The 27,151-nt window shown below is 54.7% G+C and overlaps 1 protein-coding gene across 2 annotated transcripts in view; it reads right to left on the minus strand.

Moving 5' to 3' along the window:
* Positions 1-1,181: 1,181 nt before the first annotated feature.
* Positions 1,182-27,151, minus strand: part of KCNAB1 (potassium voltage-gated channel subfamily A regulatory beta subunit 1) — a 66,573-nt gene continuing 40,603 nt past the window's right edge. For both annotated transcript variants that reach the window (XM_040074312.1, XM_040074313.1), the window contains exons 3-14: positions 20,565-20,602; positions 19,728-19,807; positions 18,075-18,119; positions 16,608-16,652; positions 15,994-16,037; positions 11,628-11,714; positions 7,178-7,263; positions 6,022-6,142; positions 5,439-5,533; positions 4,501-4,621; positions 3,129-3,217; positions 1,182-2,587 (exon numbers count right to left, since the gene is read on the minus strand). In XM_040074312.1, the coding sequence (XP_039930246.1) occupies positions 2,498-2,587; positions 3,129-3,217; positions 4,501-4,621; positions 5,439-5,533; positions 6,022-6,142; positions 7,178-7,263; positions 11,628-11,714; positions 15,994-16,037; positions 16,608-16,652; positions 18,075-18,119; positions 19,728-19,807; positions 20,565-20,602 (941 nt within the window). In that variant the 3' untranslated portion in view covers positions 1,182-2,497. The remainder of the gene's footprint in view (positions 2,588-3,128; positions 3,218-4,500; positions 4,622-5,438; positions 5,534-6,021; positions 6,143-7,177; positions 7,264-11,627; positions 11,715-15,993; positions 16,038-16,607; positions 16,653-18,074; positions 18,120-19,727; positions 19,808-20,564; positions 20,603-27,151) is intronic.

Genomic DNA, 27,151 nt, shown 5'->3' on the forward strand with positions numbered 1-27,151 from the left:
CTCTCCACCCTCCCAGGGAACGATTCCTGCCCAAAATCCCATCCAACCCTGCCCCCCTCAGCTTCAGGCCAGCTCAGCCCTTACCTGGGACAGCTGTGCTCCTCGGGGACAGACTGCCAGCAGCACCCCGGGGGCCAGCCCAGCTCCCTCCTGTCCCTGCCGCGCTGGCACCGGCCCTCGCCCCTCCTGGAGACAGCTGGAATCCTTCCCCGGGCACAGCTGGAATGTTTGTCTCCATGGGCACAGCTGGAATGGTTCCCCGGGCACAGCTGGAATGACTGTCTCCCTGGGCACAGCTGGAATGGTTCCCTGGGCACAGCTGGAATGACTGTCTCCCTGGGCACAGCTGGAATGGTTCCCCGGGCACAGCTGGAGTGTCTCCCTGGGCACAGCTGGAGTGTCTCCCTGGGCACAGCTGGAATGTTTGTCTCCCCAGGCACAGCTGGAACGTTTCCCTGGGCACAGCTGGAAGGGTTCCCTGGGCACAGATGGAATGTTTGTCTCCCCGGGCACAGCTGGAAGGGTTCCCTGGGCACAGCTGGAATGTTTGTCTCCCTGGGCACAGCTGGAATGACTGTCTCCCCGGGCACAGCTGGAATGGTTCCCTGGGCACAGCTGGAGTGTCTCCCTGGGCACAGCTGGAATGGTTCCCTGGGCACAGCTGGAGTGTCTCCCTGGGCACAGCTGGAATGTTTGTCTCCCTGGGCACAGCTGGAGTGTCTCCCTGGGCACAGCTGGAATGTTTGTCTCCCCAGGCACAGGTGGAACGTTTCCCTGGGCACAGCTGGAATGTTTGTCTCCCCAGGCACAGGTGGAACGTTTCCCTGGGCACAGCTGGAATGTTTGTCTCCCCAGGCACAGCTGGAGTGTCTCCCCCGGCACAGCTGGAACGTTTCCCTGGGCACAGCTGGAATGTTTGTCTCCCCAGGCACAGCTGGAATGTTTGTCTCCCCAGGCACAGCTGGAAGGTTCCCCAGGCACAGCTGGAAGGTTCCCCTGGGCACAGCTGGAAGGGTTCCCCGGGCACAGCTGGAAGGTTCCCCCGGGCACAGCTGGAAGGGTTCCCCGGGCACAGCTGGAAGGGTTCCCTGCGGAACACCACCCCACCCTCCCCTGCTCAGCAGGGTCCCCGGCTGGCGCAGAGCAGCGCCGGTGTCAGTGACGGCTCCGCAGCCCCAGGGTAGATGCACAAAATGCTTTTATTGTGTCCAAGCAGAACTGCAGTCAGACTGCATTTCTCATGTACAGAGGGGGTCATTTACACACACCACAGCTTCAAATACAGGAGGAGGGCACTGGGGGTGGGGAGCAGCTCACCTGGCCCAGGTGAGAGGAGGAGGGGAGTACAAGGGTCCTACAAATACTGTACAGAGCTGTACCCCAGCAGGGGTGGGAGAAATACAGACTGAAATCGGAGGAGCGTGGTACAGAGCAAATCCATGGGAGGATACAGCGCGGGGCTTGAGCTGGGCAAATCGAGATGTAAATTCTTCCTGTCAGCTCCTGTAAATGCTCACAAAAATCTGTTTAAAATGTGTCTACGCATTTACTTATCCCCGCTTCCAAACCAAGGGAAGGCAGGCGCAGCCTTTTGGCGTACGTACCTGATTGTTCCTGCAGCTCCCAGCAGCTATAGATTGTATATATTTATAGTGTCTATACCCTTAAAAGCTCCTGAATATTGAAATCTGCAGTAGCTCTGTCTACAAGCAGGCAGAAGTAGAGGCAGGTTTCTAGAGATGCAAAACCCAATATTTACTCATGGCTTTCTCGGTTTAAGGTTTATGGAGAAGTAGATCTTTGCAGAGCTGTCGTGTTCAGTTACCTGACATGCGTGTTTGGCCTTCCTAGCACTGCCCCAGGGGCGCTGCCCCGGAGCACTCCACAGCTGGAACAGCTGTAAAATTCAGAGCTGAACTACCTAATGGCTAACTAGTTCTCTGACTTACAGCCTTTATTCGACTACAAAGGAATCCTAGAGCTCGTATTCAGCGTAAAAAAGCAAAGTTCGAGCTTGCCCCTTCCATCTGTTTAACCTGAAGAAACTTTATAGTTGAGATTTCCCAAACGTGGTTTTATTAAAACCTGAAGTTGTGTCTGGCTTTTTCTTCATTGAAAAAATAGATCTGTACATCCTTCTTTAATTACCAAGTACCTGAAGGTTATAAATTATTTCTTTTTTTTCTTTTCTTTTTTTTTTTTTTTTTGCTTTACAAGTGTTTGTCACAGCACAAGCATGAGGTGCAAAGAGTAAAGTAAAAATCAATGAACTCGGTCGAGAAGGTAAGAAAATACAAGGTTATTCTTGGTTAGAAGAGAGATCAACTGTGCTTTTAAATTCACTGCAGAGTAGTAGCAAGAGCACACATCTCGAAGGATCCAGTGACAGTAGACACCGAGCAGCAAGTGCTGAATGATTCTCATGAGAGTAATTCGGGGCTGTACTGGAGTACAGAGCACTTCTAAACCATGCAGTCCAGGAAATTCATGCATTGCATTAGGATCTGTAGTCCTTCTTGCTGTAGGGCTTGTTGCCCAGGATATTATCTATTTCATTTACAATATGGGATGTCATCTTTGGAAGGACCTGGGGTGGAAGAAAGCGATGTTTAATCGAGATTGTTCCAAAATGAAACCTAGATTTTATCAAAGTACATTTCCTCTGGGTTTTTTTTTTTCTTGTGTGTGACAGATATTAAACATTCATCTAATAACTTTCTCCCTTAAAGGAACAAGCCACTGGAGTGTCTTTACTCTGAGAGAATCACAGCAAAGCCTCTCAGCTTTCTGTGTGGAGCACGGCTTGGCTGCGGTGGGACACGAGCTGGTGGCAAGGACAGCAGAGGAAGGGGAGGCTCTGACCGGGGAAAAACAACAGGGGACAACTAAAGTGGGTGCAGGTGACACGTGCCAGCACAGAATGTCACAGCACTGGAGCCACTGGCATGTCCAGGCCCATGAAAGGTGCTGGTGCCAGCCTCGTGTCGCTGGGTATGTCTGCAATGACCCCAAAGGGTGCTAAGCCGTGGTGACACCAGGGAGGGGCCTGAAGGGAGCTGAGAGACAAAACCCCGAGTGTCAGCCCTGTCCTAAGAGGAGGAGCGTGCCGAGGTGTGGTGTGCGCTCACCTGGATGGCCCCGAGGTTCTCGATCAGCTGCTCGGGGTTGGAGGAGCCCAGGAGGACAGAGCTCACGCCCTCGTTCCTCAGGCACCATGCTGGAAACAAAGGCACAAGGGGTCAGAGCCGCTGGCAGGGCCTCGCTCCAGTCCCCGACGTCTGACACTGCCTCTGCCTGAGAATAATCCCATCATTTGTCTCAGCTTTGCTCCTCTGGCACTTCCAGGAGGAAGAGGCACAGATCAAACACCAAATCCCACAGGATCAAACACCAAACCCCACAGATCAAACACCAAACCCCTCAGATCAAACACCAAACCCCACAGATCAAACACCAAACCCCTCAGATCAAACACCAAACCCCACAGATCAGACACCAAACCCCACAGATCAAACACCAAACCCCGCAGATCAGACACCAAACCCCACAGATCAAACACCAAACCCCTCAGATCAAACACCAAACCCCACAGATCAGACACCAACCCCCTCAGATCAAACACCAAACCTCTCAGATCAAACACCAAACCCCTCAGATCAAACACCAAACCCCTCAGATCAAACACCAAACCCCTCAGATCAGATACCAAACCCCTCAGATCAAACACCAAACCCCTCAGATCAAACACCAAACCCCACAGATCAAACACCAAATCCCACAGGATCAAACACCAAACCCCTCAGATCAAACACCAAACCCCTCAGATCAAACACCAAACCCCTCAGATCAGACACCAAACCCCACAGACCTTCCAGGATCCCACCCGAGCCTGCTCCCCACCCCAGCCCTTCTCCTGGTTGTGGGGTCTGGTTTTTCCCTGTCACAAGGATTCATTGCTGAACCAGGGATCACCTCTCTGGCAGACATGTGGTATTTTCCAGCCTCAGCTCTCAGCATAAAGAAAAAACCAACCCAGCCCTGAACTCATTTTGAGCAGCATCCTCTCGTCTGCCAGCCCAGCCCCACGAAGGTGGTGGCTTCCCGGGGGGAGGGAATGTGCCGGGAGCCAGGGGTGTGGGACCCCTGGGGGTGCCCAAGGCACTCTGACCCCGTCGGTCACAGCCCGCTGCTGCTGCCGGAGCAATTCTGTTCTCATTCCTTGTTCCCCAGGGAAGCTGTGGCTGCCCCAGGACCCCTGGGAGCGTCCCAGGCCAGGCTGGCCGGGTTTGGAGCTGGCTGGGACATGGCAGAGGCTGGCACAAGGTGGGCTTTACGTTCCTTTCTAAACCAAACCGCTCCAGGATCCATGATTCCTCACGCTTTTTAAATAACAAACCCGTCTCTAGCTCCAGGCCCGGACCAACCCACGGTGGAAGGAGCACACCTTTTCTGTGCAAACCCTTCCCAGGGCAGGCCTGCAGGGGCTGGGCAGGGACCCACCAACAGCCAGCTGCGGCAGCGTGCAGCCCAGGCGCTCGGCGATGGGGGACAGGTCCTTCAGCTTCCCCTGCTGCTTCCTGCCCTCCTCGCTGATGATCTTCTCCTTCAGCCACTGGTAGCACTGCAGAGCAACCACAGCACGTCAGCCCCCGAAGAGGGGAGTTTAAGGCGATTTAGAACTCTAAGCTGTAAATGTGTACACGCAGCAGCGCTTGAAAAGCCGCCTCCAACCCAGAAGGTGGGGGAGGCTGAGTGACACAAGGCTTGGCCACCCAAAGCAGTTCTGGCACGACCACAGTGTCTCCTGTTGTCCTCAGCTCTCTGATTTGATTCTCACTCCAGAACCTGGAATCTCCCCGGTTTATCTTTTTGGGCCCCGGCAAGAATAAAATCGGGATAATTGTGGAGAAACCAAGTCGTGGTGACGGCAGAATGCCACAAGCTGTGTGAGAGGGCAGCCCCCAGCACCCCTGGGTCTTCAGCGGGCTCTGAGGGGTCTCTGGGGGGCAGAGCACCCCCGGGGCCGGGGCTGGTACCCAGGGAAATGCTGCCCGGGTCTGTTGGACCCGCGTGGTTCGGGCGGATGGAAGTGGCAGCAGCTGCATCCGCTCCTGGTCGGACTCCGTGACCTTGGAGATCTTTCCCAACCTTAAGGACTCCAGGATGAACATCAGTGAGGATCCTGGAGCTCCGCAGAGCGCCTGGGTGGTGCCTCCTCGGTGCAGGGTGGGGACAGCATCCAGCAGCCCCAGCTCCCCGCGCGGGGAACCGGAGCTCGCTCTAACCCAGATTCTCCTGCTCTTTGGAGCGTGGTTGCCAGAGAAACCGAGCTGATCCCTGCAGGCACAGCCCGGCCTTCCCACGGGGGAGCCCCTGCCCCTTTGTTCCTCCCCTGCCCTCACAAAAGCTGCGCAACCCCAAACGTGCGCCAGAAGTACCTTGAGTGAAGCCCTTGAGCTTTCAGGGACGCCGTTGCCGTATTTCCCTGAGATGATCCCACAGGCCAGGGGCGACCACGTCATTGCTCCCACCCCTGCAGGGGGAGCAGGAAAAGGGGCTTTTAGGGGACTGGGACAAATCAGAGTTGTAGCAAAAATACACCTTTCGGTCAAAAGCTAAACCAAGAGCAAACCAACTGCTGCTGCTTGATTCTGTTGCCGCTGGCAGCAGCGCTCAGCTGATCTTCCAGGAAGATGCTGCTGACGCCCTGAAGGGTATGAAGGATTTATTTTATTGAATGGGGCCACATGAATCTCAGAGAGCAAGGAGCGGCCAAGCCAATTAACACTTAATATGTTTATCAATATACTTTAGTTATTTCTATATAATATTAAGCAATATGTCTTTATCAGAGGCAGAGTAAACTCTTTTAGGTCAGTAAAAGAACAGTAAATTGTCTTTCTTTTAGGTCACTAGATAGAGACTCGGCTTTGTCACCAGTCCCAGCTGGAGCCCCAGGTGACCCTGCTCTCCATTTCCTTCTGGGAATGCTCAGAAAAGGCGGAGCAGGCTCAGACTCACCGATTTTGTGATACAATTCTGGCAGCTGCACCTCCACCTTCTCCCTTTGGAACAGATGATACTCAGCCTGCTCACACACGGGTGGGATCATGTTGAACTGCCTGGCCACGGAGTAGGCTTCCTGCAGGGGAGAAAACCACCGAGAAAACCCTTCAGCAGATGAAAATACCCTGCAGGACACAGCAGGACACAGCAGGACACAGCAGGACACAGCAGGACACCTTCTCTGGGTGTGCAGGAGATGGCCAAGGCAAGTCTCCTGTCCCTTGGCAAGGGGAATGGGACCAGCAGGTGCTGCAATCCTGGAGTCCCAGCCTGGTTTGGGACATTAAAGCCCATCTCAATCCATCCCCTGCCCATCTCAATCCACCCCCTGCCCATCTCAATCCATCCCCTGCCCATCCCAATCCTGCCCATCCCAATCCATCCTCTGCCCATCTCAATCCATCCTCTGCCCATCTCAATCCATCCCCTGCCCATCTCAATCCACCCCCTGCCCATCTCAATCCATCCCTGCCCATCCCAATCCATCCCTGCCCATCTCAATCCATCCTCTGCCCATCTCAATCCATCCCTGCCCATCTCAATCCATCCCTGCCCATCCCAATCCATCCCCTGCCCATCTCAATCCATCCCTGCCCATCTCAATCCATCCCTGCCCATCCCAATCCATCCCTGCCCATCTCAATCCTGCCCATCTCAATCCATCCCTGCCCATCTCAATCCATCCCTGCCCATCCCAATCCATCCCCTGCCCATCTCAATCCATCCCTGCCCATCTCAATCCATCCCTGCCCATCTCAATCTGCCCCCTGCCCATCCCAATCCATCCCTGCCCATCTCAATCCATCCCTGCCGTGGGCAGGGACCCCTTCCATGGGCCAGGCTGAGGTCAGACTGAAGGGTTTGACCTCAGTCAGGCCGAACCGACACAAACCCCAAACAAACCGACACAAACCCCAAACAAACCGACACAAACCCCAAACAAACCGACACAAACCCCAAACAAACTGACACAAACCCCAAACAAACCCCCCCAAACCCCCAGCAAGGCCAGCCCATCTTCTCCTGAGTGGCTCTGGGCTGGTTCTGGGGCAGGCTTTCGAAGGGCCTGGGGTGGGAGGAGCGGCTGAGGGGACGCGGCGGGTGCCCTCACCATGATCTCCATGGCGCTCCAGCGGGACGTGCCCCAGTACATGGCCATGCCCTGGTTGATGACGTGTGTCATGGCCCGCACGATCTCTAAAGGAGGGCAAGAACAGCAGCGGTGTCAGCAGCGTGTAACGGTGGTTTTTGGGGGTGAACCTCTGCCCGGGCCCCAGTGGAGCTCTCCAGTGGAAAAGCTGATCAACCGAGCTCTGACATCCACACACCCCACGAGGCCGGCTCAGCAAAGAGAGGCCAGAAGGATCTTCGCATGAGATCAGCTCCCAGCAAGGTTTATCCCAGGTGCCGAGGGGAATCCCGTGCCAAGAGGGACGATCGTGTGCCTTGCTCAGGCTGAAGGGTGATTTACAGCACGCGGTGACCCTGGGGCACAGGGGTGGCACTGAGGGCAGCTGGGCTCGGTCCTGGAGGGAGCACAGCTCTGCTCACTGGCCTCCCACAGCCAAGGGGTGGACAGGGAAAGAGGGAACCAGGAGAATTCGGGTATCGGGGAGGAGAGGCAGGGGCAGAATTACAGCGTGTCCTCCCAAGGCCGGTGCCCGGGGTTATTTCAGTTGGCTTTAGGGACTCCACAGCAGTGCCCAGAGCACGCATTTCCACCGAATGCACCTCCAGCCGCCGCTCCTGCTGGGCTCTGCTGCCCGGGCGCGGCTGGAAAGGCATTCTCAGTGCGAACATCACGACACTGACCCTGCAGCTGGCTAAAAACCGATATTCCCACCCGGCCCTTTGCCCATCGCGGCTTTAGGAGAAGGTTTTCTTTCAAAACGGAACACAAGAGGGCAGCACAGTGGAAAATAAACTTTAAATTAAAAATATATATATTTTTTAAAAAGCTATTAAAAATAAAAATAAATATAATTAAAGAAATAGAATAAATAAGTATATATGTATTTAATTAATTAAATAAATACATAAAGATTAAGTAGATTTTTTTAAATAAATTTTTTTAAATTTTTTTTTTCTTTTTTTTTTTTTTCTTTTTTTCCTTTTTTAATATTTGCTCCCTGAAAGCACATATCTGGGTCTGCCTGAGTGCCACGGGCCTGGTTGTTCTCTGGGCCACACACACCAGGACAGGATCTTGGATTTCATCCCTCAGACCCCCTTGCCTGCCTGGGGGTGGAAAAACCCTCATCAATTTTAGTCTAATGGATTAATGGGCTGGTTTGGGTTGGAAGGGATGTTAAAACTCATCCACTCCACCCCTGCCATGGCAGGGACACCTTCCACAGCCCCAGGCTGCTCCAAACCCCAGTGTCCAGCCTGGCCTTGGCACTGCCAGGGGTCCAGGGGCACCACAGCTGCTCTGGGCACCCTGTGCCAGGGTTTGCCCGCCCTGCCAGCCAGGAATTCCCAATTCCCAGTCTCCCATCCAGCCCTGCCCTGTGTCACAGTCCCCAGGAGCAGCCCCCAGCCACGACTCCCTGCCCTGGCTGCGGTAACAATCCCCTGTCTCTGACGGGGCTGGGGCACGGACACCACCGCTGCCCACAGAACGGGAAAAACCAGCTGAGGTCACTCTGAGAAGGGGAAGAAAACATTTCTGGGGCGCCGTGTGCTCAGCTGCACTGCCGCAGCCCCGGGGGCGCTTTCCATGGGAGAGCCAAGGGGCTGGCACTGCCCACCCACCCCACAAACTCTGAGCACCCCAAATCCCTCTGGGGCTGCCCTGGAGCCTGCAGTGCCCCGAAAACCCCTCTGCCCCCGGAAGGAAAAGGGCTCCAGGAGCTGCTGGGGCCCCGACACCGAGGCACGGCAGCATTCCCGTCCTACTCAGGGCACGGAAAAAGCTGGAGCTGGCACAGAGGAGGCTCCAGCGCCAAGCTGGGCGCTGCTGGGAATCCTTCTGCGGGCACTGGCAGCAGCTCCCGGGGAAAGGCTCCGTTTATAACCCGCAGGGCTGGCGTCGGTGTGCCCACAGAGCTGCCCTAAACCCGAACACAAACCCGCTGTGTCCCAGGGAACGAGGGAGAGGGGAAGGAAAACCCCAGGCAGCGTTAAGGGCAGCGCTGGGATGTAAAGGAAACGTCCATTTCTTCCGGAAAAAATGTCAATTCGTTTCAGTGAAGTGTAAATATAGAATTAAAGATTGGTTGAGGTTGTAAAGGACCTTAAAGGTCACATTTCTCCAAGCCCTTGCGTGGGCAGCGACACCTTCTACCTGACCAGGGCTCCAGAATGTGACTAATGAGCAACTCCAAGCTCCCCCTTCTGAATATTTAATTAAAAATTGGTTTTCATTTCCTACCAGCATCGGCCTAAGCCTGTAAGTGATCCTCCCCTCCCTCCCCAGCAGCTTCTCCCTGGGTTTAGTTTTCTATTTTTGCCCTGCCACCATTTCGGAGTTTCAAAAAACATTTCGTCACACGCCTCTTACACATCTCAGCCTGTGGTTGTTTTCATTTCTCCTGCCTCTACTCCTTTCAAAAAAAAAAAAACAAAAACCCCCCGGGTTAACTCAGAAAATGTATATAAATATACATATATCTATCTTCTTGTTTAGAGAGCCAGGGCACGGCGATGGGACTTGGGAGAAGCACACGCCCGGAGCTCTTGTCCTGCCAGCTGGATTTCCAAATGCCAGCACTTAAGAACAGAATTTTCTTTTTTTTTTTTTTAATATAAATCAGTGCTTCAAATCCCAAATAACAGCCCCTGGCACCATAACAGTAATGACTTTGAAGCAGCTTAAAGTTCCCTGGTAGGAACGTTGTCACCTCCCCTCCCTGCGGGCCAGGCTGCTCTGTGACAGTGGGGACACCCCAGGGACCCCAGGGACCCTCCCCTCAGCTGCACTGCGGGAAAAGCCCCTCGGGATGAAGGAAAAGCATCTGCCTGCGCAGCTGGGGGTGAGATCTTCAGCCCCAGGGAGGAGGCACGAAACACGGGAATTCCGGAGAGGACGGATCCTCCCCATCACCCAGGGCCCCCGATGGAGGGGGCTGGGGGGTGGCAGAGGGTGACAGGGACACCCCACACACGGCCGGCCCGGTCCCAGAGAGGGTGGGCAGCCCCCCACCCCTCACATCCCAGCCCGGCTCTGGGGCGTGGGGGACACGGCCAGAGCCACCTGCACGGAGCCTCCCACCTCCAGCCGCCCCCTGACTCCAACGTTCACTGATTTTACAGCAGGAAACTGTTTTAATTTGCTCTGAGGCCTTTAAGGACATTAAATACATTTCGAGGGTTTAGGTTAAGCAGCTTTGCCAGGTGCCCTGAGGCTCAGAGTCCCTGCGAGCACAGAAACCCCTGCGGAAAGCTCATCTGCTGCGTTCCCCAAGGGAGCAACGGAGCCTGCACAGCCCGGGGGGAGCAGGGATCTGCTCCGGCTCGGGTCAGAGAAGGATCTGGAAAAGCTGCTCCTTGCTGCAGCCGAGGGAGGAGCGGGAGGAACAGGGGACAAACCCCAGGAGCAGCAAGCAGGGCCAACAAACGTTCCGGGTTTGGGCTTGCTCGCGGCTCCCTGCTCACGACGCGCTGGCTGCTGCAGCGGGACCCGCAGGCGCTGCCACCGGCAGGGACCATTTTAGGGTCACCTGGGATGGTGGAGAGTGTCCCTGCCACGGCAGGGGCGGGATGGGACGAGCTCGCAGCAGCCCACGACTGCGGCGTGGGAGAGGCTGAGGCGCGAAGGAGCGGCGCCGACAGATGGCCCAGCAGATGCTCCGGGGTGGAAGTGGCTCAGGAGGTGATCCATGAAAAAGGCAGGAGGAAGATGGGAAGGATCTCCACAGCAGCAACGTCCCCTTTTTCACCCCGCCGGAGCCTCGGCCCGTGCCCGGCTGCCAAGGCTGGCGTGACCCGCGGGAGCGGCCATGCCCTGGGCACGGGGACCCGGCCACGCTGCTCCCAGAGGAGAGGTCACTCCTCCCTCCCGGACGCAGCACGGCCTCTTCCGTGAGCCCAGCAGCTCCCGGGGAAGCTGTGCCGCTCCCAAAATGCCAGGCTGGGCCCCGAGGCGCCAGGCCGGCACCCGCGGTCACCGGGGCGGCACGGCCCCTCTCCAGCAGGGAAATGGGTGCCAGCGCTCCTGACGTGGAGCTCCAGCCCCGTCTGGTTCCCGCGGACACCTGCCTCCAGTCCCAGCACAAAAACGCTTCGTCTGAAGGGACCGGGACAAGGAAATACTCCAAAGGCTAAAGCGCAAAGGAAACTTCCATTTCCTTCCAAAACGCACAAGTTCACGTGGTGGCGGGGCAGACGCAGAAACCCGAAATAGGCTGGGAGGGACCCTAAAGGACATCTGACTCCAGCCCTGTGCCGCGGGCAGGGACACCTGCCGTGGGCCAGGCAGCCACAAAGGAGCCATTTCACATTTCAGCTGCCCCACCTGAACGTCTGGCACCGAACAAATGCAGAATAACTTTCCATTTCCCGCCCTGCTCCGTCTAAGCCCTTGGAGCTCGTTAGAACCCTGGCGTGCGGCTCCCACCTACCTTCCATGGGGGTGTTGTTGTCGGGGCGGTTGGCAAAGACCACGTCCACGTATTCCAGCTGCAGCCTCTGCAGGGAAGCCTTCAGCCCTGGGAGAGGGAAGGCAGAGACAAGGACAGGCAGGGTCAGAGCGAGGCGCCGAACGCAGCCAAAACGGGGTCACACGCAGCTGGGGGCACTTAGATTTTATATATATATAAATAGATAGATTGATATGTATTATAAATAAACAGGGATTATTATATAGTCCCTGTTATTATAATTTTATTATATACATTATATATAATGTTTAAAATATATATATCATAAACAGGGACTATCATATAAATAAACTATAAGTGGGGATTATTATATATTATAATTTTATTGTCTATATATTATAATTTTATTATCCATATATTCTATTTATTTATTATAGATTATATAATTATAGTACATATTATTAAAAGGAACTATCATATATTATAAGTAAACTATAAGCAGCTACTAATATATATCATCATTTTATTATATATTATATAATTATATTATATATATTATAAACAGGGACTATCATATATTATAAATAAACTATAAGCAGGGACCTAATATATATTATCATTTTGTTATCTATATATTATATATATATTTATTGTATGTTATATAATTATATTTTATATATCATAAACAGGGACTATCATATATTATAAAAAAACTATAAGCAGGGACTAATATATATTATCATTTTGTTATCTATATATTATATATATATATTTATTGTATGTTATATAATTATATTTTATATATTATAAACAGGGACTATCATATATTATAAATAAACTATAAGCAGGGACCTAATATATATTACCGTTTTGTTATCTATATATTATATAGATTTATTGTCTATGATATAATTATATAATATATATTATTAAAAGGGACTATCACGTATTATAAATAAACAGGGACTACTTGAGTGCCCTGCCCCTGCTCAGAGTTAATTCAATCTGAATTTTGTCACAGAGCCTTTCTTGCTCCAGCTCCTGATGCCCAGCCCATGGATGTCCGGGTCTTGAGAGCCCTCCTGTGAGGACGGATGGGAGATGGCACCAAACCCCTGCAGATATATTTCTATATCTCTGTGTGAGCGTATGACAGAGGGCGAGCAGAGGGTGGGCATTTCATCCAGCTCCAAATTCAGCAAACATTTTCAGCCTGCTCTATTTTGACTCATTCTTCATGAACATTCATAAAAACATTTTGTTCTTGGGAAGATTTGTGGAAAATAGCTGTTAAAAAATCCTCTGCTCTCTCTCACGCACACAGATATATATATATATAAAAATACATATATATGTAAATATATCTCTCATTGACCTTAACGTTGTTTGCTGGGTGTTCTGTGAAATTATTCCAGCTCCTGCCAGTGCCTCTCCGTCATTTCACGGAGTATCTCCCCAAGAAATGGAGAATGGGTGGGTTTGGGGTGCCTGTGACACATCTGCCACCTCCCCGAGCGCCTTCAGTGCCACCGCCTCACTGAAGCTCACTCAGATGAAAATTCACCAAAACGCTGCCACGAGAAAAACCTTCTCCAGCACTGCCTTACTGGGAAAGTCACACCCTGATGTGTCTGGGTGCTGCAAACAGCCCAAGATAAAACTCTCCAGGGCGATGCTGGATGGAACCTGCCGGGAGCAGGAAGGAGGAGGAGGATGGAAGGAGCCGAAGCTGCGCCCCGGCCAGGAGCTGCTGTCCCCCACGCTCATCCCACCCGAGCTGGGCACTGCCCCGGGGCTCGCCTGAGGTTCAGATCTTCCAGGTGTGCAGCACCCAGCAAGGAGGAGCTGCTGCCCTGTCCCTGAGAGATCTTAGCCTGCCAGCAGCTGCTTTTTCCACGAGGGAAAAGTTCTCGAGAAAGCCTCTCCTCAAAACAACCTTGGCAGAACAACTCTCCTTTCCCAAAACACTCCTTCTCCAGGTGGTGTTCTGCTGTTTCTCTGGTTCCACCAATGGATCAGAGAGGCGTCGTTCCTGTTCACCAGTCGTGCTGGGTCTGTGTGGGAACACCTTGATAAGAATTTGACAATAAAGCCTTTTCTATACTCTTTGCCTACGACGACAGCCCTGGGCTCCTCCTTGGAGGAGGATATCCCAGAGGATTTCACCTCTGAGTCCCCCGGAGCAGGCTCTGCACATCCCCGGGGGCAGAGGGGGTCACACGGCACGGGCGGTGGGGGGACAACCCCTCCCCAGGGAGCTGGCACTGCCCTGCCGGGAGCTGGCCAGCCCTGGCACGCCCCTGCACAGCGTTCCCGAGGCCAGGCCGGTGTGCCCAGGATTCCTGCGGAGCACAGCCCGGGGCTCTGCGCTGCGGGATGCTCCTGGATCCAGGGGCAGCCAGCCCGGGCTGCCTCCCCCCGCAGGGACAGGGACACGGCTGACAGCGCTGCTGCTGGCTGTGATCCTCCCTTCCCCTGCGTTCCCGGGCACTGCTGCCCCGCTGCTGGAACCCTGCAGGACGAGGATTCCGGGATTGCTGTGCCGACCCTCGAGCCAGCGCCGCATTTCACCTGAGGCCGGGGAACAGGCGCCCAAAACTGAGCGATGGCACTGGGGCTGTGGGTGTGTGGTTTGAATAAAGCGTGAGATAGCACAGGGTGCAAAACTCAGAGTTCAAGGGTTTAGTGTATAATAATATATATGGGGCAAGATGGGGGATTTGGGGCACTGGCTATGTTCTCCTTCGCCTTCTTCCTCTTCAAGGTTTTGGGTGTTTTTACCTAACTGGGTGAAAAGGTCTGCATTGCGGACCTTGGGTGGTCATTATTGGGTTAAAAGTATAAATAATAGAGGTGTCATCTCGTTATTGGGTGATTAGTGCTTAAAAGACCTTGGAAAAAGTTAGAGAGGGATCCATTTTCTACCCTGTTGGCTGGGACTCACAGCTGGTGAGACTGTGCTGGAGATAGGAATTGATAAACACCGAGCCTTGAACACGAACCCCGCGACTCCCGTGTGTTAATCCTGGCTCTAACACGAAGAAGAGAAGATAAGAAACCCACAGCTCTGTGCCCTGAGAGCTGCAGCCGTGCCCAGAGCCCCGCAGAGCCGGCTCTGGGTACAGCCCGGGCACACTGGGACAGGGATCCGCCACGAGGAGAAGGAACACGGTGTTCTGTTCGTGCTCTCTGGCTCTAACACATCCAGCAGGACAAAACAAAGCAGCAGGGAGCGGGAGAGGAGCGGGGATGTGGGTGAATTAACCCCAGGGGTGGGGTGAGGGAACGGGCAGCAGCACCGAGCGCTTGGGGAGGAGCAGCAGCAGGAGCAGACCTCAGCCGTGCCAGCTGGGGGCTGGCACCCCTCCAGGGGCTGTTTCTGCAGGCTGACATCATACCCACATCCACATCCTCATCCTCATCCACGTCTTCATCCACATCCTCATCCTCATCCACATCCACATCCTCATCCACATCCACATCCTCATCCTCATCCTCATCCTCATCCTCATCCTCATCCTCATCCTCATCCTCACCCTCATCCTCATCCTCATCCACATCCACATCCTCATCCTCATCCTCACCCTCATCCTCATCCTCATCCACATCCACATCCTCATCCTCATCCTCACCCTCATCCTCATCCTCATCCACATCCACATCCTCATCCTCACCCTCATCCTCATCCTCATCCACATCCACATCCTCATCCTCATCCACATCCTCATCCCTCCCTGTTACCCTGGTTTTTCTGAGTTCTTTATAGCCTTTTGAATTTTCATTAAATGGAGTCAGATCTTTAGTTACTGCACAATGTTAGAAGCAGTTCTACCTTTTTCCCACAGATGTAACATAAACAAATCCTTTGTTTTTCATTCTCTGTCCTTTGTTTGCGTATTTCTAACCTGAAAACAATTGTAACTGACAGCTGGTCTGGCCAGTTGGCTTGAGAGGTGGAAACTCTAAAAGCCAATCTTCTGCTAGACCCACAAATGTATAAAAAGTAAGAAATAAAACAAGGAGGCTCTCTCTCTGCCTGGATTCAGCCCTGAGCCGGATCGGAGAAGGACCTCTGCGCTGCCAAACCTGTCTCTGGGTGTGAGTGCTCTGTGTGTCTGGGTAACACCTCCCAGCTCCCGAGGGGGCCCGGGCGCCCCCGGCCCCGCCTGGCACCAGGGAAGGGCTGGGGGCGTGCAGAGAGCTTCCCCTGCAGAGCCCAGGGGCTGCCGCGGGGATTTCATCCCATCAGACTGCTTGAGGGGAGCCAGCGCGAGCCCTCGGTGCACTTTGGGCATTTTAGAGATGAGTTCTGGGATCCAGCCGGGCGCGGCGCAGCCCAGGGCAGCCTGAGCCCCCGGCACAGCCCAGCCCAGCCCAGCCCGGGTACCTTCGATGATGTGTTTTCTGGAAAGGCCCCTCTCCGTCTCTGCTCTGCAAGGGAAAAACAGGAACACGGCTGGGACGCGGTGCCAGCAGCCCGGGAGCGCTGGTTTGTGCTCTGATCTGAACAGCCCCAAAGTTACAGAATCACAGACGGGGTTGGGTTGGAAAGGAATTTAAATCCCATCCATCCCAGCCCTGCCACGGCAGGGACACCTCCCACTGTCCCAGGCTGCTCCAAGCCCCAGTGTCCAGCCTGGCCTTGGGCACTGCCAGGGATCCGGGAGCAGCCACAGCTGCTCTGGAATTCCATCCCAGCCCCTCCCCACCCTCCCAGCCAGGAATTCCCAATTCCCAGTCTCCCATCCATCCCTGCCCTCTGGCCATGTGAAGCCATTCCCTGTGTCCTGTCCCTCCATCCCTTGTCCCCAGTCCCTCCCCAGCTCTCCTGGAGCCCCTTTAGGCCCTGCCAGGGGCTCTGAGCTCTCCCTGGAGCCTTCTCCTCCCCAGCTCCTTGAAACCCTTGGCAAAATGCACAGCCGTAGGAGGAGAGCAGCAAACCACCCAGGTGCCATTGTCCCCCCAGCTGCAAACACCAGGACAAGTGACTGTCACACTTACTTGCCACCCCAGTAGAGCTTTGTGGTTATCACCAGACTGGACCTCCTGCAAAAAGAACAGAAAAATTAATATAATTTAAAAATTATTATTATTAATAATAATAATAAAAGGTAACCAAGCAGGATGCTGCCCATCAGCAACTTCTAAAACCTGGCAGCAGGATTTCTGCTGGCAATGCTCAAGCAGGAAAGGAGCAGCTGAGGAGACGCTGGCTGCGGTGGTGATTTGGGGTGATTGCCTGCGCGTGGGGTGAGCCTGGGCAGTCCCTGGCACCCCAGGAACTGCCACCTGCCCTAGGGCCTGGGGTGGAGCACAGGGGATCCCAGCTCGAGCTCCTTCAGAGGATGGCAAGGGAAAGATCCTGCAGGGGTTCTGGTCAAATGTGCTGAAAAATAGCCAGGGCACGAGGAAACTGAATGACATGGAGTCAGGGGAAGTTTGGACTGGACATTGGATAGAAACCAAAGTGAAGAATCCAAGTGAAGTGACCAAAAGCCCCAAATGTTTGAAATTACCGAGAAAGCACCACCCAGACCTTTACCCAGGGGCTGCAGCGCTGTTCCCTCCTGCCTCTCATTGCCATGCAGCGTTGCCAGAGTTATTAAACTCGAGTGTGATGCATCTGAATTGATCTGCAAACTCCCACATGATATTAAATCAAAGGCTTATCACCCTCCAGCTACCTTGCTGCATAACCACACACGTACAACACAATTTCCCTGCTTCTATTGGACTTAATTTTCTTTCCTCCATGTCATCCAGAATATTTCTTGCCAAGAAATCAATCAGCCTCCCTAATCCCTTAGACAGGGATGCTGGGTTTGGAGAGCCCTGCTAGAAAGCCCCTCAGCTGAACCTGCCTAGGACACACACGGGAGGCCTTTGAGCATTATGCAAATCTCTCAGAACTCCACCACGTGTGCTAATGTGCATTTTTAAATGAGGTGTCATCTCCTCCCAGGCTGCTCGAGATGAGGGCCCATCACAGCTTTGCATCCCTAATCCAACATTCCCAGCAGGGAGAGGGTGCCAACGCCCATCCTGCCACATGGAGCGGGGATGGGAACACTCCTGAGGGGATGGACACACTCCTGAGGGGATGGGAACACTCCTGAGGGGATGGGAACACTCCTGAGGGGATGGAAACACTCCTGAGGGGATGGACACACTCTCAGAGGGGGATGGAAACACTCCTGAGGGGATGGACACACTCCTGAGGGGGATGGACACGCTCCCAAAGGGGTGTAACTCAGACAGGGTGGCCCCAGAGCGGGCTCACAGCCCCTGGAGTGGCTGTGCTCACCCCAAATCCCAGGACAGCGCTTTCTCCTGGCTGTGGGAAGGTGCAGCTGCTCCGGGGAACCACGGCACCCACGAGCAGCCCGGGACAGCCCCACCCCACGTGGGGAATTCTCCAAACCCAGGGGGAATGCCGTAAGCCAAGGGGCAGGGGATGCTGTAGCGTACCTCCAGCCCTTCTTCTTCAGGATGTTCCCCAGGATCACCTCGGCCCTGCAGGAAGAGCGAGGGGAGCAGGGAACGCTCAGTGCCACCGCCCACCACAGCCAGTGACAGTGACAGTGACCCCAGCCGGGACAGACCCCACCCATCAGAGCCCCTGGTCCACCTGAGCCCCTCCTGCCCGTGTGCTGCTCTCCGGCAGGACACCGTGTCCCAGCCCAGCCTTCACGCTGCAAACCATCCCATGGCATTTCTCCTGAGGAGTTCCCCAATCCCACTGCAAACCATCCCACGGCATTTCTCCTGAGGAGTTCCCCAATCCCACTGCAAACCATCCCACGGCATTTCTCCTGGATCAGCTTCCCCAATCCCACTATAATCCATCCCATGGCATTTCTCCTGAGGAGTTCCCCAATCCCACTGCAAACCATCCCATGGCATTTCTCCTGGATCAGCTTCCCCAATCCCACTGCAAACCATCCCATGGCATTTCTCCTGGATCAGCTTCCCCAATCCCACTGCAAACCATCCCAGGGCATTTCTCCTGAGGAGTTCCCCAATCCCACTGCAAACCATCCCACGGCATTTCTCCTGAGGAGTTCCCCAATCCCACTGCAAACCATCCCATGGGAGGAGTTCCCCAATCCCACTGCAAACCATCCCATGGCATTTCTCCTGGATCAGCTTCCCCAATCCCACTATAATCCATCCCATGGCATTTCTCCTGAGGAGTTCCCCAATCCCACTGCAAACCATCCCATGGCATTTCTCCTGGATCAGCTTCCCCAATCCCACTGCAAACCATCCCACGGCATTTCTCCTGAGGAGTTCCCCAATCCCACTGCAAACCATCCCACGGCATTTCTCCTGGATCAGCTTCCCCCCAATCCCGCTATAATCCATCCCATCACATTTCTCTTCCCCCCACTCCCACTATAATCCATCCCATGGCATTTCTCCTGGATCAGCTTCCCCCCACCCCACTATAATCCATCCCATGGCATTTCTCCTGAGGAGTTCCCCAATCCCACTGCAAACCATCCCATGGCATTTCTCCTGGATGAGTTCCCCCACCCCACTATAATCCATCCCATGGCACTTCTCCCGGATGAGTTCCCCCCAATCCCACTATAATCCATCCCATCACATTTCTCTTCCCCCAATCCCACTATAATCCATCCCATCACATTTCTCCCGGATGAGTTCCCCCCAATCCCGCTATAATCCATCCCATCACATTTCTCTTCCCCCCAATCCCGCTATAATCCATCCCATGGCATTTCTCCCGGATGAGTTCCCCCACCCCACACTGGTCCCCGCCGGGATCCGTGCCTGGCACTGCCGCAGCCCCGGGCCATCCATCACCACTGAGATCCACACTGATTTTCCATTCGCTGGGGATTTTTTTCCTCCCTGTGCCAACGGCAAATGGCACCAGCGATGCCCCCCAGCCTTTGGGTTCGTTTCTTTGGGTTTATTCCCTGGGTGCTCCGAACACAAAGCTTTTCCTGTCCCGCTCGGGGGTAGAGCGGCTTTCCAAGCACGCCCAGAGCCCGATCCATCGGGAGAGGGAGCAGAGAGCCCCGGGAAGCCCGGATCCCTGGCAGGGGAGGGGGACCCGGCCCTGGCAGCGCTGCCCCAGGGCACACGGGCACTCACTTGCCGGCCGCGTACACCTCGGCCGTGTCGAACAGGTTCACGCCGCTCTCGTAGGCGATGGTCATCAGCTGCTCGGCCACCTGGGGAGGCACGGACGGACAGCTGAGCGGGGCAGAGCACAGCCCCAGGCACAGGGACAGCCCACGCCAGGAGAACCCTGCACCAGGAAAAGCCTGCACCAGGAATATCCTGCACCAGGAAAATCCTACACCAGGAATATCCTGCACCAGAAATATCCTGCACCAGGAAAACCCTGCCCCAGGAAAATCCCGCACCAGGAAAACCCTGCCCCAGGAAAATCCCTCCCCAGGAAAACCCTGCGCCAGGAATATCCTGCACCAGGAATATCCTGCACCAGGAAAATCCAACCCCAGGAAAACCCTGCCCCAGGAAAAGCCTGCACCAGGAAAATCCTACACCAGGAAAAACCCTGCACCAGGAAAATCCTACACCAGGAAAACCCTGCACCAGGAAAATCCTACACCAGGAAAAACCCTGCACCAGGAAAATCCTACACCAGGAATATCCTGCACCAGAAAAACCCTGCCCCAGGAAAATCCCATCCCAGGAAAATCCCACCCCAAACTTCAGACAGCCCCTGCCCAGGGGACACCTGACAACACACCCGCTGCCCTGGGAACAGGGGACATCGCTGGGGACAGGAGATGGCCCTGAGGGGTGGGTGGGGTGGATGAGAGTCCGTCTCTGGAAATGCCACCTTCATCAGGGGGCCGTGGCACAGCCCCGGGCAGGGAGGTTCCAGGGGCCACAATCCCACTTAAAAATATCCCAGAGCGGGGTTTGTTCCGTGCGTCGGACTGACGGAGCAGCACTCACCTCGTCCGAGATCTGACCTCCAAAAGTGACCCAGGTCCCTGGAGAAAACACAACAACCCGTTACTACAAGGGGGTTTTGACACCGAAAATGAGACTTCACCCAAACTCTCTTTGGGATTAAATGGGTTTAAGGTGGGGTGGACCGGCTCAGGGGTCCAGGAGCTCCTCCAGGAGGGAGCTCCTGCAGCCAGGCAGGACAGGGCAGGACACCTTCTCCCAGGTGGGACTGGCACAGGCAGCTGCTCAGGGCAGCACCCAGGGCGTGCTGAGCTGCCAAAACACAGAGCTGGATTCAAATCATGGAATGGTTTGGGTTGGAAGAGATCTTAAATCCCATCCAGCGCCACCCTGCCGTGGCAGGGACACCTTCCCCTGCCCCAGGCTGCTCCGGGCCCTGGGAGCCTGGCCTGGGACACTGCCAGGAGCTGCAATCTGAAGCACTTTCCACACCAGAAATCATTTTCCAGAGCTTCGATTTGACAGATTGGAAAAAAAATACATGATGCTGCCACAACACATTGTTGTCTCCTTAAATATATACTGCAGAATTTAGCATCCTGAAAGTCAAAATTAGAATTAAAAAGAAAAAAAGAAAAAAAAAAAAAAGACATAAAAAAGAGAAATATTTCTTCTGACAGGAGAGATTTCCAACCCAAAGTGACTTTTCCCCGGGAGCTTTTCCATGAAGCCAAGGTCCAGTGCCAGCACAGCCCTGGGGCAGAGCTTCCTCTAGGCTGGCTCCTAAAGCTGCTGCAGTTTAGGCTCAGTTGCTGACTCTGGTCTATTATTAGGAAAACTTGGGGCATTATCTCTTAACGACCATCGCTTTAAAAAATAAAATAAATTTAAAATACCCCATGGTGCGGATTTAACTGGATCATAAAATAGTTTGGGTTCGAAGGGGCCTTTAAAGGTCGGCTGGTCCAACCCCGCGGAATTCCCGCAGGAACGTTATTTCCTAGGTACGGCTTTTGTACTCACAGACTTATTTCAGGAAGGCTCGTTTATTTTAGGAGTGACACACTGCAGGGGGAAAGGGGAGCTGGGGGAGCAGCGGTCCCAGGCGGGGCCCCGCTGCCCTGACCTCAGCGACGCCAGGGCTGTGACAGCGCCGTGCCTCCCGCCAGCCTGGCACAAGGTCCCCTGGAGCCCCAGCACAGCCCCTCCTCACCCCTCGGGAGCCCCAGCACAGAAATCCAGCTGTCACCCACTGAAGGGACGGGGCAGGGCTCAGGTGCCTCCCAAACTCCTGTCCCGGGGTGACTGTGGATCCCCCAATCGTCTGTGGGGTGCAAAGGGCAGGGGAAGCGCCGTTTGTTTGTTTTTCCCCAGGAACACTCTGCTCCTCGGAGTGACCTTGAAGCGGGGGAGTTGGAATATGGCAAGACAAAAGAAGCTCTGTTGGTTTTTCCCCAGCAGTTAGTTAGTTTAGTGCTAGCGTAGTTAGACGCTGTAGAATAGCTGAAGCTTTTTTTTCCCCTTTTTTTCCTTTTTTTTCCCTCTCCTCGGAACTGTTCCACCCTCTCTGGACTAAGGACATGGGGAAGCACCAGGGGCCTCCACAGGGGACCCACCCCACCAAGATCAGCCCTGCACATCTCCTTTTCTCCCAACGCCAGCAGAGACAGAGCGGTGGAGCACAGTGACGACCCTCAAGAGGAGACTTTCTTTAAGTTTGTTATCCCTCTGTAAGCGGCACGAAGCTCTTGCCATCGGGTATTGTGCCGGGAGTGCTTTGCCTGCTTAATAAACAGGTTTTTTCCACTTCTCTCTGAGGAAGTCTTTTCCTGAACCGGTTGGGGAGGGGAGGGGGGCCCCTTGGGAGGATTTCTCCCAAAATCTGCCTGAAACCACCACACTCCCCAGAACCGAAAATCCTGACTGATGGGGGGATGCTTTATGGAGGGCAGAGGGCTTCAGGCTCCAAGTGAAAATCCAGTGGGATGTGCCCAGCCCTGGGTGTCCCAGGCCGGGCTGGGCAGGGTTTGGAGCAGCCTGGGCCAGCGGGAGGTGTCCCTGCCCTGGCAGGGGTGGCACTGGGGCGCTCCCTCCCAGGCCGGCGTGTGATCAGGAACTGAGCAGGACGCAGGCTGCAGCGCCAGGGCCCGGCTCTGATGCTGCAAAGGGGCAGAAATCCCCGGCTCCCTGCCTGCCTGCACTCGAGAAAGATGCAAAAGCTGCTCCCAGACCCTCATCAAAGAGGGATTGCGTCCCTGGGCGCGGGGACACGAACCCCGAGCTCGGGCAGCTTTGATCAGCCCTGCTCAGAGCGCAGCCATCATCTCTGGCAGCAGAATCGTGCTCTCTTTACCTCAAAAACAAAAAAAAACCAACCACCAAAAAAAGGCCAGTCTGAATTTTTTAATACGTCAGGTTTCTCTGAGTGCAAATAAAGCTATTTAAAGATGCACAAAGTGTGAGTTCAAACTGCAGCTCCTGACTTCCCGCAGAACAGCCCGAGCTGGAAAAGCCAAGTTTGCCACAGAGCAGAGATGAAATGGAAATGAAATAAATGAGCAAAGAGCACACATTCTCTAGCTAATTTTGTATTTTCTTTAGCTCTGTAAGGACAATAATAACGGGGCAGGAGTACCCCTGCTACACCTTGCTGGCTACAGACCTCAGGAGAGGTATTTTCTCTGATTATTGGAGTTCAAATGCTCTGCACAACAAAGATAAAACTGTTTTCATTTTTATCTTTAAGCTTCTCCATGCAGATAAAAAAAAAATCAAAAAACAGCCAAATGAAGCCTGATTTCCATCTTAAAGCTTCGGAGGTGTTATTTTTGCAGGAATACATTAAAACACGTTTGTACCAAAAAAAAAAAAAAAAAAAAAAAAAAAGGGTTGAGACTGTTTATCTCAACGTGATTTTGTGGTTTTTTTCCTAAGCAGCACACAGGTGCACAGGTGAGAAGGAAGGGGATTGTTCATCCCTCCCCACGGCGTGCACATCCTGTCTAAATCCGCCTCCTGACACAAACCCTGTCCCACTGAGCCACGGCGTGCTCAGGGCTTGGGGCACAGCCCCGGGGCTCACAAGGGCTCAGATGAGAGTAACAAGCACCTCAAAGCCCTTTAAATGCCAGGAATTTAACTGAATTTTACCTGTGGAGCTCAGTCCGCCTGTGTCCACCCCGGGGGACACCAGGGGCTGGGGACAGGAGCACGTGGGCGGGAATTCCAAGGGATTTTTTTTTTGGTGTTTTTTTTTCCCCCACGTTCATCACAAAACCCAGGCAGGGATGTGAGTTTTGGCTCAGCAAGGTGAGCTGTAGAGCACCAGGGGAAGGGAGCGAGGGGCTGTGGTTCAGGAGCCAGCAGCAGGGAAGGTTCCTCCAGCCACAGCAGAGCCACAAACTGCTCCCCTCCCCTTGGAAAGTAAAAAATAAAATAAAATTTTTAAAAAGAAAAAAAAAAAAAAAAAAAAAAAAAAAAAAAAAAAGGCACAAGGAGCATTTGGCATTTCAAACAACAGCCAAGGATGATGATTCACAGCCTCAGCCAACACACTCATCGGGGGAGAAAAATACACCGGAGAACGACAGAGATGTTTTAAATTGCTCCTTTTCCCCTTCCCCTTCTCCTCTCTGGCTCACCCACCCCGGCCCAGGGCTGCCCCTCGCCCTCACCCCGCTCCCTGCTGCCTGGAGGAGCAGCTGGACACCTTCACCTTCCACGGGGATTTCTGCACAGAGCCCAGCTGCGGCTCCTCTCCTCACACTCCTCACAGGCAGTGATGCCACAGCAAACCCCAGCAGCAGTGAGTGTCACCTGGGATGGTGTCACAGCCAGCAGGAGTGTCACCTGGGGGCTCCTGCCTGTCCCCAGCCTGTCCTGGTGCTGCAGGGACAGTGTCACTGCCAGCAGGAGTGTCACCTGGGGGCTCCTGCCTGTCCCCAGCCTGTCCTGGTGCTGCAGGGACAGTGTCACTGCCAGCAGGAGTGTCACCTGGGGGCTCCTGCCTGTCCCCAGCCTGTCCTGGTAGGGATGGTGTCACAGCCAGCAGGAGTGTCACCTGTGCAGGAGCTGTCCCCTGCCTGTCCTGGTGCTGCAGGGACAGTGTCACTGCCAGCAGGAGTGTCACCTGGGGGCTCCTGCCTGTCCCCTGCCTGTCCTGTAGGGACAGTGTCACTGCCAGCAGGAGTGTCACCTGTGCAGGAGCTGGGGGCTCCTGGCTGTCCCCTGCCTGTCCTGGTGCTGCAGGGACAGTGTCACTGCCAGCAGGAGTGTCACCTGGGGGCTCCTGCCTGTCCCCAGCCTGTCCTGGTGCTGCAGGGACAGTGTCACAGCCAGCAGGAGTGTCACCTGGGGGCTCCTGCCTGTCCCCAGCCTGTCCTGGTGCTGCAGGGACAGTGTCACAGCCAGCAGGAGTGTCACCTGGGGGCTCCTGCCTGTCCCCTGCCTGTCCTGGTGCTGCAGGGACAGTGTCACTGCCAGCAGGAGTGTCACCTGTGCAGGAGCTGCCTGTCCCCTGCCTGTCCTGGTGCTGCAGGGACAGTGTCACTGCCAGCAGGAGTGTCACCTGTGCAGGAGCTGGGGGCTCCTGGCTGTCCCCTGCCTGTCCTGGTGCTGCAGGGACAGTGTCACTGCCAGCAGGAGTGTCACCTGTGCAGGAGCTGCCTGTCCCCAGCCTGTCCTGGTGCTGCAGGGACAGTGTCACTGCCAGCAGGAGTGTCACCTGGGGGCTCCTGCCTGTCCCCTGCCTGTCCTGGTGCTGCAGGGACAGTGTCACTGCCAGCAGGAGTGTCACCTGGGGGCTCCTGCCTGTCCCCTGCCTGTCCTGGTGCTGCAGGGACAGTGTCACTGCCAGCAGGAGTGTCACCTGGGGGCTCCTGGCTGTCCCTGCCTGTTCTGGTGCTGCAGGGACAGTGTCACAGCCAGCAGGAGTGTCACCTGGGGGCTCCTGCCTGTCCCCAGCCTGTCCTGGTGCTGCAGGGACGCTGTCACACGGGGCTGTGCCAAACACCCAGAGCACAGAGCAAGGACAAGAGCAGCCCCTGACCCCTCTGGGCTCACCCAACACCGATTTTTGTAGCCTTCTGTCCATGGGGTTGGGGATTGGGATGGCTGCTCTTGTCCTGCTCATTTCCTTGCAGTCAGGGCTCCTCACCTCGCTGCCTCAACACCCTCCCAAAACCAGCAGGAATCCACGGGCAGGGCCCACCCTGACCCAAACACGTGGAAAATCCTGGTTTTCCCTGGAACCACAGGCACGTTTTGGGGCCAGCGGCAGGGAAGGGGCCCAGAGCAGCCCAGGCTCAGGCTGTGCAGATCCCCAGCTGCAGGCTCACCCCGAGCTGAGCCCAGGCAGGGGCAGCGCTGGGCACTGGGGTGCTCCCAGGGGTGTTCAGCCCTGCTGAGTGATCCCAGCTCCACGGCAGCTCCAGGAAGCCAGCAGTGATGCTCAGCCACCGCTCTGGGGGGCTCAGGGCCCTCCCCACACGTCCCTGCCCAGGAAGCGCCAGCAGCACCAGCAGAGGAGCTCGTTCCCACGGGAATGACGGAGCAGGATGGCACCAAAGGTTTCTGCCCCGCTGCCCCTTCTCCTCTGCTTTTCCATCCCGCAGGATGAAGCACGCTCCCAGCCTTGCTGAGATTCTGCAAGGCTTTTGAGGAAGACTGCTGAGCCTTCAGAAACTTCAGCGAGCCCCAAATTAGATTTTCATGCTGCAGGGAGCACAGGGAAGCACATTTATCTTTGGGGGAGCTGCAAGAGAGGAGCCATTTAGGAAAGTCAGATCACCTGATGGATCTGCAGGTGGGACGAGGGGATGGTTTTAAAGCAAAAGAGAGGAGATTTAGATCAGATCTTGGGGAGAAATCCTTCCCTGGGAGGGTGGGGAGACCTTCCCAGCACAGCCGTAGCTGCCCCAGATCCCTGGCAGTGCCCAAGGCCAGGCTGGACAGGGTTTGGAGCACCTGGGACAGTGGAAGGTGTCTCTGGAACAGGGCAGAGAGCAGGATGAGCTTTAAGGTCCTCCCAACCCAAAACAATCATCCAAAAAAAGAAAAGGTGCTGTGCTGCAGGAGGAACACCTGAACATTCCAGGGAATTTCTGGATTTCAGGCTCCCCAGCTGCCTCTCCCAGCACATAGGGCAGGGCTGTGTGCTGGAGCTGGAGCAGGAGCAGGAGGAGGAGGAGGAGGAGGAGGTGCCCTGCAGCCTCCCCAGCCCCCTGCACAGCTGCACTCACAAAAGCTCAGTATATTTAGATGCTGCTGCAGTTCCACCCGCTTGAAATCAAAGAAAAGCTCTGCAAAACTGGGGTGGATTTTTTATTATTATTTTTTCTTTTCCTGCTGCTATTTCCTTCCCGTGGCTTTTCTCCTCCAGCGCAGCAGCAGCACTTGGGGAAGCTGTGGCTGGAAAATAAACCCTCTGCACCCACAAGAGCAGCCCTCTCCCAGGCTGGGGCTATTTTAGCAGAACCAGCCTCGCTCCTCCGACTCGTGGCACAGGGTGACTCTCACAATTCCCTCCAACTGCAAACCAGCTCCCAAAGCACTTTGGAAAAAAAGGGGTGAGGGCTGGGATCAGACCAGGCAGAGCCCAGGAGCCCCAGGGCAGCAGCTCCTCCAACATC

This window comes from Hirundo rustica, chromosome 10 (genome assembly GCF_015227805.2).
Source record: "Hirundo rustica isolate bHirRus1 chromosome 10, bHirRus1.pri.v3, whole genome shotgun sequence".
NCBI lineage: Eukaryota > Metazoa > Chordata > Aves > Passeriformes > Hirundinidae > Hirundo > Hirundo rustica.